The sequence below is a fragment of the Lucilia sericata genome, unplaced genomic scaffold, assembly GCF_015586225.1.
Source record: "Lucilia sericata isolate MDLA Ls3-8-SP2 unplaced genomic scaffold, ASM1558622v1 Contig000209F_arrow, whole genome shotgun sequence".
Classification (NCBI taxonomy): Eukaryota; Metazoa; Arthropoda; class Insecta; order Diptera; family Calliphoridae; genus Lucilia; species Lucilia sericata.
In genome coordinates, this window is record NW_023994237.1 from 98,258 (window position 1) to 111,743 (window position 13,486).

General features: G+C 30.4%; 1 protein-coding gene across 7 annotated transcripts in view; it reads right to left on the reverse strand.

Moving 5' to 3' along the window:
• The window catches only part of LOC119602116 (slowpoke-binding protein), a 229,427-nt gene that overhangs the window by 6,485 nt on the left and 209,456 nt on the right, over positions 1–13,486 (reverse strand). For 5 of the 7 annotated variants that reach the window (XM_037953468.1, XM_037953467.1, XM_037953464.1 and 2 more), the window contains 3 exons: positions 9,935–10,136; positions 9,738–9,863; positions 8,437–8,579 (listed from right to left, as the gene is read on the reverse strand). In XM_037953468.1, coding sequence (XP_037809396.1) covers positions 8,437–8,579; positions 9,738–9,863; positions 9,935–10,136 — 471 coding nt within the window. Of the gene's footprint in view, positions 1–3,595; positions 3,670–8,436; positions 8,580–9,737; positions 9,864–9,934; positions 10,137–13,486 lie in introns of those variants that run through there. The other 2 variants (XM_037953470.1, XM_037953469.1) reach the window with 1 other exon arrangement.

Below are 13,486 nucleotides of genomic sequence, written 5' to 3' on the forward strand. Positions count from 1 at the left end.
ACCGGATATAGGAAACATGCAATTAACATTTTGACATACATACATTTATTTACTTTTTAAGATTTCTGTAACGTACATAGACTAACATCAAGAATTGTAAGTTAGTATGCATGTTGGTAACATATGAAATCAATTATCTTTAATGTTATGTTGTAATTACATATATTAAGCAGCTCAATGCTTAGTTTATATTATAAAATTTTTAAGTTTAAATATGATGTTGCTGCTATTAGGAATGAACAATAATTTCTTGTAACTTTCGAGAGAACTGAGAGAATCTTATAGGTCACAAAGATTGTATTGAATAACACTAACGAGAGGAGGACTAGATGCCTAGTGAGAATAAGTAAGTCCGGTGTAAGTCTGATGTTCTGTATTCTGAGTCGTAACACAGTATTAGAGGGTTTAAATATACAAAATTGCGGGAATATTCAGCCAAATGTAGAGCTCGCGGCGAGAACACTGAAACTGTAGAACACTTTCTTTGAAATTGTCAGGCTTAAGTTGAAATTCGATCCAAATAACGATTTAGAGTAGAGTAAAATTGAGTAAATAATTCTCCTGCAGTGGGCCTTTCCTGTTATCGGAGATGGAGATTTAATTTTAAAGTGGTTCTGCAATGATATATCCAGTCTTGACTTTTTTATTATAAATCGGAGTACAGTAACAATATAATCAAAGGATCTGCTTGTATTTGAAACCCTCTACATATTTTGATCTTTATATAATGTAAAATACTTGGTCGAATTAAGATTACGCTGAGACGACTATTGATTGATCAGAATCATCGCTAGGATTTTGTTTTTAAAACTACATAGTTATGTTTTGAATAAATTCCCATTTATATAGTTTCGGAATATCGCCATTGCAGAATTGTGAATTTCCAGTAAAAAATGTCTAGGAAGGTATTCACCGACCGCACACATGTAATTCAATACGAACGATGATCCCAGTGATCCTATAGTCGTATACATAGTTCATCACTTCTAATTACTTCTGCTGATGTTGTTGGGGGGTTTAAATAAGTAAAAATTAAACAAGAAAAGGTTACAACACTTCGATCGGTTGTTTCGACATTTCGATCAATACGTTACCATAGTTTTTAACAGCTCTTCAATTAGCGGCTAAATCTACCTCCAGTGCTTTGATACTATTTGCTAAAGATGAAGAACTTGCGATTATGGAAAGATCTTAAGTAAGTCTTCAACAACATATCAATCTAGTTTATTAATATCTAAAACTTCAGACACTTCTCCGATGACTAAAGGAAAATGCGGTATGCATATTTATTTCCTTGAATCGGAAAAAAGAATCTCTATATTAGCAGTAGAAAATTAATCTGGAATGACATGATTGGTTCAACGAAGAATTGTGATGTAGGTTCTGAACTCTAATTTATGGAACTTGGACTTAGCATACGATTTCTTTTGTCTTTCAGACCAATATACATTCTAAACTACTGTGGAGGATAAACTGAAAGTTTGCTGGTACTGTTAATGGGTCACAAGGAAATTTAACAGTTACTGTTCTATTCTCAAGGAGTTATGCGGAATTCTGGTTCGGGAATTTATTCTCTAATTTCTATAGTACTATTGACCGGTAAAAGCATGGTGCTTACGACTCAACAAAGTGCTTAAGATACACTTGTAACGCCCCCTTTAACAATTTGACAAGATCATAATTCATATTTTGACTCATTATCCCAATCCCTGAGAGGCTTAAATGAAACGATTTCAAGAATAAGGATGACAAATATAGTTGTCATTATATTGGAAGTTTGACAAAGAAGGTAATTTAGAACATGTAGGAGATATAGTAAAAGGAAGAAAGGAGATTCGTGAGATATTGATTCCTAAACAAAATATGTGGTGAACAATCAATCGGAGGACTGGGGAGTTGAATTGTTTTGTTTCATTAGATTGATCTCATTTCTTCGGCGTGTGCCGTTTCTCATATATACGGCTTTTTATAATAATTGTTTATATAGGAAAGGAAATTTAAGGGTTAATGTTCTATTTTCAAGGAGTTACGTAGAATTCTGACTCGGAAATTTGTTCCCTAATTTCTATAGTACTATTGAGCGGTAAAATCATCGTGCTTACGACTCACCAAAGTACTTATGATACACTTGTAACAACCCCCTTTAATGATTTTCATAAGATCATAATTCATATTTTGACTAATTATCTCCATCCCCGAGAGGCTTGAACGAAACGATTACAAGAATAAGAATGATAAATATAGTACTCATTATATTGGAAGTCTGACAAAGAAGGTCATTTAGAACATGTAGGAGATGTAGTAAAAGAAAGAAAGGAGGTTCGTGAGATATTGGTTCCTAAACAAAATATGTGGTGAACAATCAATCGGAGGATTCGGGAGGTTTGTTTTGTTCGGTTTCATTTGACAGCAGTTTGATCTCATTCCTTCGGCGTATCAAGTTAAATACTTAGTGCTCGATCAGGCATTTAAATTATGTTGATTCTAACCGGAAGCGAAACTTAATTTAAGCAGCTAACAACATATTCAAACACATTTTCCTTAGGTTTCTGATCTACAACTTTTTCTTTGTTCTTTTTTCATAATGTTTGAATTTCTTGTATCTTTCACCAACATGCAGTTACAAAATAAAATAGTTAATTAGCAAGCTTATTAAAAAAATTAAGTACTAAACAAACAATTATGAAAAAAATACATTACAAAAACAAGCAAAAACTCTACAAAACACACTAAACAATTTAAAAATAACAACAAAGGAAAAGAAAAACCGGAAGTCGTTAAAAATGTACAAAAAATTAGGAAAAAATCATAAACAGATTTACATTCACAATAAGGAGTGGTTAGCTGGTTGGTTGCTTAATACTTGTGCAAAAAGTAAAAAAAAAACAATATTGCAGTTTTTGCTCTTCATAGACAAACTTTGTGGCTAAATAAAATCAGTTTAGGAATGAAAGGAAACAAAATAAAACCAAGTGCACAAGTAATTGCAAAATTAAGGTGCAAATTTATCCTTAAAAAGTTAAATGTGTGGGTGTGTTGTGTGTATGTTTAAACTAGGTGTAGGTGGGTTTGTAATTGAATATTTATTTATGTTCCATGTATTTGTGTGTTCAAAGGATTATGTTAAGTAAATGTTGTTCTTAAGTGATATTTACTAATTAGTACTGCTGTTTTATTTTTACAAAATTTACAATTAAGTATATTTTTTGGTTATCTTATGTTGCTTTTAAATTTCTACTTTGAAAGAATTTTATCAATTAATTAAATAATTTCAAAAGAAAGACAAAAAATAGGGGTGAAAGTAGGAGGTATAGGTATAGCATTGTTTTTGAAAAAGTAAGAAAATGTTGGTGTAATTTGATTTTGAGTTTAAAGAAGAGTAATGAAATTTATTTAAAAATAATTAGAGAAAAAAACTTACCAAAGTTTTTTTTTTTTGTTTACGAAAGTAAATGTTGAATAATTTTGTACAAAATTAAAGTAAATTTTTTTACATAGTTTTTTTTTTTGAAAATTTTTTATTTAAAAAGAAAATTTCTCGAATACAATTTTTGAGTTTTATACAATATTTGGTTTTGAGTTATTTTTGTTTTGTTTTGGATTTTTTTTAGTACTACGATCTTCAAGTTTTAGTACATACGAAAGACTTCATAAGGCGCTGGTAGGACTCTTTGGTTTAGTGTGGTTAAACATATATTTTGATTTATTTTGTTAAGGATTTTGGTTTTGTGTAAATAAAAGTAAATGAAAAAAATTTTAAGAAAAAATTAGGTTTAATTTTTTTGTAGTTTAGTAAAAAAAATAGGAAAAAAGTTATCTTTTTAGAGGGAGGAAAGTGTATCATAGAGGAGACTATGTAGAAATTTTAATATTCATTAATAAGTCAGTGCGAACAGATCATTCATATTGAATCAATTACAGTATTTCCTTGATTCTAGTTCAGTTCCGGTTTAGTTATACGTCTAGTTCAGTTTTAGTTCAGTACTAGTTCCGTTCTAGTTAGTTCTATTTCAGTTCTAGTTCAGTTCTAGTTCAGTTCTAGTTCAGTTCTAGTTCAGTTCTAGTTCAGTTCTAGTTCAGTTCTAGTTCAGTTCTAGTTCAGTTCTAGTTCAGTTCTAGTTCAGTTCTAGTTCAGTTCTAGTTCAGTTCTAGTTCAGTTCTAGTTCAGTTCTAGTTCAGTTCTAGTTCAGTTCTAGTTCAGTTCTATTCAGTTCTAGTTCAGTTCTAGTTCGGTTCTAGTTCAGTTCTAGTTCAGTTCTAGTTCAGTTCTAGTTCAGTTCTAGTTCAGTTCTAGTTCAGTTCTAGTTCAGTTCTAGTTCAGTTCTAGTTCAGTTCTAGTTCAGTTCTAGTTCAGTTCTAGTTCAGTTCTAGTTCAGTTCTAGTTCAGTTCTAGTCAGTTCTAGTTCAGTTCTAGTTCAGTTCTAGTTCAGTTCTAGTTCAGTTCTAGTTCAGTTCTAGTTCAGTTCTAGTTCAGTTCTAGTTCAGTTCTAGTTCAGTTCTAGTTCAGTTCTAGTTCTAGTTCAGTTCTAGTTCAGTTCTAGTTCAGTTCTAGTTCAGTTCTAGTTCAGTTCTAGTTCTAGTTTCAGTTCTAGTTCAGTTCTAGTTCTAGTTCAGTTCTAGTTCAGTTCTAGTTCAGTTCTAGTTCAGTTCTAGTTCGTTCTAGTTCAGTTCTAGTTCAGTTCTAGTTCAGTTCTAGTTCAGTTCTAGTTCAGTTCTAGTTCAGTTCTAGTTCAGTTCTAGTTGAGTTCTAGTTGAGTTCTAGTTGAGTTCTAGTTCAGTTCTAGTTCAGTTCTAGTTCAGTTCTAGTTCAGTTCTAGTTCAGTTCTAGTTCAGTTCTAGTTCAGTTCTAGTTCAGTTCTAGTTCAGTTCTAGTTCAGTTCTAGTTCAGTTCTAGTTCAGTTCTAGTTCAGTTCTAGTTCAGTTCTAGTTCAGTTCTAATTCAGTTCTAATTCAGTTCTAGTTCAGTTCTAATTCAGTTCTAGTTCAGTTCTAGTTCAGTTCTAATTCAGTTCTAGTTCAGTTCTAGTTCAGTTCTAGTTCAGTTCTAGTTCAGTTCTAGTTCAGTTCTAGTTCAGTTCTAGTTCAGTTCTAGTTCAGTTCTAGTTCAGTTCTAGTTCAGTTCTAGTTCAGTTCTAGTTCAGTTCTAGTTCAGTTCTAGTTCAGTTCTAGTTCAGTTCTAGTTCAGTTCTAGTTCAGTTCTAGTTCAGTTCTAGTTCAGTTCTAGTTCAGTTCTAGTTCAGTTCTAGTTCAGTTCTAGTTCAGTTCTAGTTCAGTTCTAGTTCAGTTCTAGTTCAGTTCTAGTTCAGTTCTAGTTCAGTTCTAGTTCAGTTCTAGTTCAGTTCTAGTTCAGTTCTAGTTCAGTTCTAGTTCAGTTCTAGTTCAGTTCTAGTTCAGTTCTAGTTCAGTTCTAGTTCAGTTCTAGTTCAGTTCTAGTTCAGTTCTAATTCAGTTCTAGTTCAGTTCTAGTTCAGTTCTAATTCAGTTCTAGTTCAGTTCTAGTTCAGTTCTAGTTCAGTTCTAGTTCAGTTCTAGTTCAGTTCTAGTTCAGTTCTAGTTCAGTTCTAGTTCAGTTCTAGTTCAGTTCTAGTTCAGTTCTAGTTCAGTTCTAGTTCAGTTCTAGTTCAGTTCTAGTTCAGTTCTAGTTCAGTTCTAGTTCAGTTCTAGTTCAGTTCTAGTTCAGTTCTAGTTCAGTTCTAGTTCAGTTCTAGATCAGTTCTAGTTCAGTTCTAGTTCAGTTCTAATTCAGTTCTAGTTCAGTTCTAGTTCAGTTCTAGTTCAGTTCTAGTTCAGTTCTAGTTTAGTTCTAGTTCAGTTCTAGTTCAGTTCTAGTTCAGTTCTAGTTCAGTTCTAGTTCAGTTCTAGTTCAGTTCTAGTTCAGTTCTAATTCAGTTCTAGTTCAGTTCTAGTTCATACCAACTATAATGAACAAAATACCTATACACATTTTAAACAACACTAGTAATTACAAACGAAAAAAACTTTTAAAAGAACATTTTATAAGTTCGCAATAATTACGTTAATTAAATATCTATTGTTTTTGTTAAATTTTACATATATTTTTTTTCACCTGCTGACAAGCCGAACGGTTAGCGGGTTTCTAATTTTCATATATTTATACAAACAATTGTTTTAGATTTAAGAATCATTGTAAATCAAAAATCTAATGAAATTAATATATAAATTAATAAATAATTAAACAAAAAAAAAAAAAAAAAGTTCTAGTTCAGTTCTAGTTCAGTTCTAGTCCAGTTCTAGTTCAGTTTCTAGTTCAGTTCTTTAGTTCAGTTCTTAGTTCAGTTCTAGTTCAGTTCTAGTTCAGTTCTCGTTCAGTTCTAGTTCAGTTCTAGTCAGTTCTAGTTCGTTTGTTCAGTTCTAGTTCAGTTCTAGTTCAGTTTCGTCAGTTCTAGTCAGTTTCTAGTTCAGTTCTAGTTCATTTCTAGTTCAGTTCTAGTTCAGTTCTAGTTCAGTTCTAGTTCAGTTCTAGTTTCCAGTTCTGTTCGTCTCGTTCAGTTCTAGTTCAGTTTCTAGTTAGTTCTAGTTCCAGTTCTAGTTCAGTTCCTAGTTCAGTTCTAGTTCAGTTCTAGTTCAGTTCTAGTTCAGTTCTCGTTCAGTTCTAGTTCAGTTTCGTGCAGTTGCTAGTCAGTTCTAGTTCAGTTCTAGTTTCAGTTCTAGTTTCCGTTCTAGTTCAGTTCTAGTTCAGTTCTAGTTCAGTTCTAGTTCAGTTCTAGTTCAGTTCTAGTTCAGTTCTAGTTCAGTTCTAGTTCAGTTCTAGTTCAGTTCTAGTTCAGTTCTAGTTCAGTTCTAGTTCAGTTCTAGTTCAGTTCTAGTTCAGTTCTAGTTCAGTTCTAGTTCAGTTCTAGTTCAGTTCTAGTTCAGTTCTAGTTCAGTTCTAGTTCAGTTCTAGTTCAGTTCTAGTTCAGTTCTAGTTCAGTTCTAGTTCAGTTCTAGTTCAGTTCTAGTTCAGTTCTAGTTCAGTTCTAGTTCAGTTCTAGTTCAGTTCTAGTTCAGTTCTAGTTCAGTTCTAGTTCAGTTCTAGTTCAGTTCTAGTTCAGTTCTAGTTCAGTTCTAGTTCAGTTCTAGTGCTAGTTCAGTTCTAGCTCAGTAATTAAGTAAGTAAAGTTGTAAATATATTCCTTCATTAAGGAACAACTCTTCTCGGCGAAAGATAAGAGCGATTATATTCTCGAGCAATTCGATCGCTTTATTGGATATAAAAAATGTTTGTTGAATAATTCGTGATAAAAAATCATAACCAAACTATTTTCCCTGTGTTCAACGCCATAGTGTCACTTACGTTATTATAAATTTATAGTTTATTTATTTTTGAACTAAAAATGTCAATTGCAAAAATGATAAAACTTTGTTTAAAATATTTATATTGTTCACAGTTTACCACACAAAAAAACTTTCTATAATGTCTCCTCTTTAGATAACACTTCCCACATGTAAGGCAGATTAAACTCATTTCAATAAATTTGTTTTTTATCTGCTTTTGGGTTTAGTTTTTATTTTTGGGGGTCGGGGTTATAAGAAATAAAATGTACAAAAAGTTTTTGCTCTAAAAATAAAATAATGTTAACGAAATTAAACATTATTACGTATAAAGTTTTTAATAAAATATTTCAATAAATATTATAAAAAATGTATTGTTTATATAAAAAACAATCTTAATTATTATTTAAATTACTTAAATATTTATTAAATTTATAAACATGCTACAACAAAAATATTTATCTTTATTTCGTTTTTAAGTAAAAAATTGTTTTAGTTTTGTCTGTTAAATTTTTGGTTTGATTTAAAAAAGAGCAAAAAAGGGAATTAAATATTTAAATAGTTAATGGTGGTATAGAGGGGGGTCTTTAGGCAGAGTAACAGTAAAAATATATATATTTATATAGTAAAAAAGAAGAAGAAGAAAAAACATAATGTCTGTTTATGCATAATTTAGTAGTAAATAAACATTATGTAAATGAAACAACAAAGATTATGAGTTTATTTATTTATAAATAGATATATTAAATTTTGGAAAATAAAAGAACAGAGTAATTTTGTCATTGTTATTATTTTGTTGCTGTTGTTTTTTTTTTGTACACAGAAAATATAATTAACAATAGTAATTATGTATTAATAATAATAATAAAAGTAACAAAACGCGAACGTAAACATGTTCAAAATTAGCGAAGAGACCCAAAAAATAAACTATGAAAAAACTGAATACTGTTTCAATTTTTTCAATATTTTATCCAAATTTTCATAGTTTATTTTTCTGGCGACTTCGAAATAAATTACTAAATCACAACATTGAAATTTATTTAAAAATATGTTCATCCTATTTTTCTTATTAACAGCTCATTTTTTGTACATTTATTTAAAATTGTTTAATATTTTTATTGTTTTTTAAGTGAGTGAGTATCAAGGAAAAAATTTGAAACTTACCCTGATCTTCTATCTCTTGGTGTTGAGGGTGGTGTACATGGGGAACTGGTCTCACTGAACGAATTGCCCAATGAAGCACATTGGCGTTTTTTAACGGCTTGTAGTAAATTTAAGGTTGATCTACTGAGACTGGGCTTAATGGTCTGTTATGAAAAACAATTCAATTTTAAATTTTTTATCCTATTTCATCATCACTTTGATAATAGATTAATCTATAGAATAGACTAGTCCATGGTCAAGATTAGTGTATTATGTAAATGTATTAGTCTAGAAGTCTATTTACTTGTCTATAGTATTCACAATAGATTAATACACAGTTCTATTAACCAACAGATTCGTTCAGTTTTAATTATAGTTCAAGTTCAGTTCTAATTCAGTTCTATTTCATTTCAAATTCAGTTCTAGTTCGGTTCTAGTTTGGTTTAAGTTCTAGTTCAGTTTTAGTTCAGTTCTAGTTCAGTTCTAGTTCAGTTCTAGTTTAGTTCTAGTTCATTTCTAGTTCATTTCTAGTTCAGTTCTAGTTCAGTTCTAGTTCAGTTCTAGTTCAGTTCTAGTTCAGTTCTAGTTCAGTTCTAGTTCAGTTCTAGTTCAGTTCTAGTTCAGTTCTAGTTCAGTTCTAGTTCAGTTCTAGTTCAGTTCTAGTTCAGTTCTAGTTCAGTTCTAGCTCATTTCTAGTTCAGTTCTAGTTCAGTTCCAGTTCAGTTCTAGTTCAGTTCTAGTTCAGTTCGTTCAGTTCTAGTTCAGTTCTAGTTCAGTTCTAGTTCAGTTCTAGTTCAGTTCTAGTTCAGTTCTAGTTCAGTTCTAGTTCAGTTCTAGTTCAGTTCTAGTTCAGTTCTAGTTCAGTTCTAGTTCAGTTCTAGTTCAGTTCTAGTTCAGTTCTAGTTCAGTTCTAGTTCAGTTCTAGTTCAGTTCTAGTTCAGTTCTAGTTCAGTTCTAGTTCAGTTCTAGTTCAGTTCTAGTTCAGTTCTAGTTCAGTTCTAGTTCAGTTCTAGTTCAGTTCTAGTTCAGTTCTAGTTCAGTTCTAGTTCAGTTCTAGTTCAGTTCTAGTTCAGTTCTAGTTCAGTTCTAGTTCAGTTCTAGTTCAGTTCTAGTTCAGTTCTAGTTCAGTTCTAGTTCAGTTCTAGTTCAGTTCTAGTTCAGTTCTAGTTCAGTTCTAGTTTAGTTCTAGTTCAGTTCTAAACCAGACATAGACCAGTCCGTAGACTAATGCATTAACCATTTAACAGTCTATAGACTAGTCAAAGATATAGTTCATAGATAAAGGACTAGTACATAGATAATTAATATTTCGATCGACTTACATTAAAACAAGGTCCCCTCAGTTCTCGTAAATCAATTGATCTAAATAAATCACATAATACCAGTTCCTCCACAGAAGGACATGCGCCATTAGGTGGTTCAAATATTAAACTCAATACATCTAAAATCTAATTAACATAAACATTATTTTTTCCTTTCTATAATCTTATAGAAAATATTTTCTTCGAATTATAAATACCTGTGGAAATTGTTCCATTTCCATTTCTAACACTCTCATGGACGGTTTGGGTGTTGTCATCTCTTGGCCCATGCACATTTCATACAGCAGATGGCCAAAACAAATGATATCAACATTTTCGATGTCTGTAGTAGAACGTGACCACATTACTGCATTAATGCGTGACGATAGTCCCAGTAGACCATTTTCGAGACCAGATAATCTAAGAGAAACAAAAAACAGAAATTGGATTACAATTGTCCATTGTTCTCTAAAGTAGCTCAATTACAAAAAAGTGTATAATTCTTTCAGCACCCTTCCTGGCCTTACCCGATATTATAATATTTACTGTATATATGTGTGTGTGTCCATATGCATGAGTACATAGTCTGTGCAAATGTTTGCTTTGTGTTATTATGACTTTTAATTATGCTATTGTTTGAAATTAACAACAATCAACAACCATTTCTATATATTTTTTTGTTTAAATAATATGTTCAGACATTGTATTCTTTTATCTTAATTTTATTACGAATTGTTTGTTTGTTTGTTTGTTTTTAGCCTTGTTAACATGTGGCATTTATAATTCATTCGCATTTACATTCATATTCACATAAGTAAAGAACAGAGACTTGCTACTTGCAACGTAATGTTGATACACATATTAATGTGACAGTTAAAATGTGGAACGAGCGTATAATTATGACAATTATTTGAATTAAGGCAAAAAAAATGTGAACAATAGTAATACTACGACGATACGTTACGAAACGTGACATCCAATTTCATGGAGTTTATTTGCATTAAAACAAGGACGTCACACAGTGGTATAGGAAAAAAAAAAGAGGGAAATAATTCGGTAACTTCTAAACGGTTAATCCGATTTTAATGAAATTTGGTATGCACAAAGAGGAGGTGTTGTCGAGTTTAGGTTTTGAATTTGGACCTTATAGGCCAACCAGGGGCCCGGCGGGGGGTCCTCAAATTAGGACACCTCGGCTATGTTAAATTTTTAAAACGATCCTATTTCTTCATTTGAGTTCCGATTTAAAAAAAATTTCGTATATAGAATCTCCTCATCGAGCACTATAAAAAATGTCGTCGTAGCAGTAAATTATCTCTTATAGTTTAGGAAATATTCGCATTTGAATATTAAAATTTTAAAATTTTTACCGTCCTTACTTTAGTTTTTTTGATAATAGCAGGTCCAAATATTTCCGATTTTCGCCATTTTTTTTTATTTGCTTAACAACAAGTTTATATACCAAGCAGTGAAAGAATTATGTAAAAATCATGACTGAGTCCAAAGTTATAGGCATTTAAATTTAAAAAATTAAAAAAAGGCGATTTTTTGTCATTTTTTTGGGAAAAAAGTATCTTTTTCTTTTTAAGTTATCTAAAAAGTTTCTAAGAAGATGTATATAGAATTTATACTTTTTGGAAAGCTGACTTTACATAAAATACGATAAATGAAACAAAACCTAAAAATTTTTGATACCGAGGGGACCAGGTCCATCCAAAAAAACCCTATTTTTTATGGAAAATTAAATTTTGAGCAAAAATTCTCAAATCGCATAGTCGATATCAAATTATAGTGACCTGTTTTATATGACCCAATAAGTTCTTAATCATTTTGTAACGGGTTTCGATAACCCCGCCCCTGGTATGGATTTAATAGGCAAAAAACCAAAAAATCCCATTTTTGGGATTTTTTAAAACTTTTTTGGGAATTCCGGGATTTCTAATAAGAAAATTCGAAATTTTTATTTAATTTTGGATTTTGAGTAAAAAAATCTACCTAACTGTAAAATTTCATCAAAAAATATTCATAAATAAAATTTTTATTGCAATTTGAAAAATTTGTATCTTCGCAAAAACTGAATAAAAAACATTTTTTAATTTTTTTTAAAAAAAGTATTCCGCGAATTTTTTAATTTTCAAAAATTATATACAGTTTTGAAAAATAGACAAAATTACCTTTCCATTGATATATAACATGCCTACCTAATGTTTTTTAAGTGACAAATTAATTAGGGAAAACTCAACATCTTTTAGAAAATTTACCTAGCACTATTATTTTCATCCATATATGTAACAAATTTAAGAGTATAACTGTATATAATTTTTGAAAATTAAAAAATTCGCGGAATACTTTTTTTAAAAAAAAATTAAAAAATGTTTTTTATTCAGTTTTTGCGAAGATACAAATTTTTCTAATTGCAATAAAAATTTTATTTATGAATATTTTTTGATGAAATTTTACAGTTAGGTAGATTTTTTTACTTAAAATCCAAAATTAAATCAAAATTTCGAATTTTCTTATTAGAAATCCCGGAATTCCCAAAAAAGTTTTAAAAAATCCCAAAAATGGGATTTTTTAGTTTTTTGCCTATTATATCCATACCAGGGGCGGGGTTATCGAAACCCGTTACAAAATGATTAAGAACATATTGGGTCATATAAAACAGGTCACTATAATTTGATATCGACTATGCGATTTGAGAATTTTTGCTCAAAATTTAATTTTCCATAAAAAATAGGGTTTTTTTGGATGGACCTGGTCCCCTCGGTATCAAAAATTTTTAGGTTTTGTTTCATTTATCGTACTTCATGTAAAGTCAGCTTTCCAAAAAGTATAAATTCTATATACATCTTCTTAGAAACTTTTTAGATAACTTAAAAAGAAAAAGATACTTTTTTCCCAAAAAAATGACAAAAAATCGCCTTTTTTTAATTTTTTAAATTAAAATGCCTATAACTTTGGACTCAGTCATGATTTTTACATAATTCTTTCACTGCTTGATATATAAACTTGTTGTTAAGCGAATAAAACAAAATGGCGAAAATCGGGAATATTTGGACCTGCTATTATCAAAAAAAACTAAAGTAAGGACGGTAAAAATTTTAAAATTTTAATTTTCAAATGCGAATATCTCCTAAACTATAAGAGATAATTTACTGCTATGACAACATTTTTTATAGTGCTCGATGAGGAGATTCTATATACGAAATTTTTTTTAAATCGGAACTCAAATGAAGAAATAGGATCGTTTTAAAAATTTAACATAGCCGAGGTGTCCTAATTTGATGACCCCCCGCCGGGCCCCTGGTTGGCCTATAAGGTCCAAATTCAAAACCTAAACTCGACAACACCTCCTCTTTGTGCACACCAAATTTCATTAAAATCGGATTAACCGTTTAGAAGTTACCGAATTATTTCCCTCTTTTTTTTTTCCTATACCACTGTGCGTCATGAATATACTTTCATATATACGTATGTACAATGTATATAACAGAGTGTTCTTAAATTGGTTATTAAAAAATTACAATTTATTTCAGAACAATAATATGTATTGATTGGAGATTTTATTGCCTTATTACTACTACTAAAAATGTATTAATATCTGTTAACTTAAATATTTATTAAATAATTGCAACATAATAGTTAACAGACATTTTTGTAAAGTTGTAGGATCTTTTGATTTACAAGAAATCCATGTATCTAGGATATGTTGGTAATTGTGTTTAGGGTTCTATAGTTGAAACGAAAAGTCGACTTTTCGACTTTTTTCA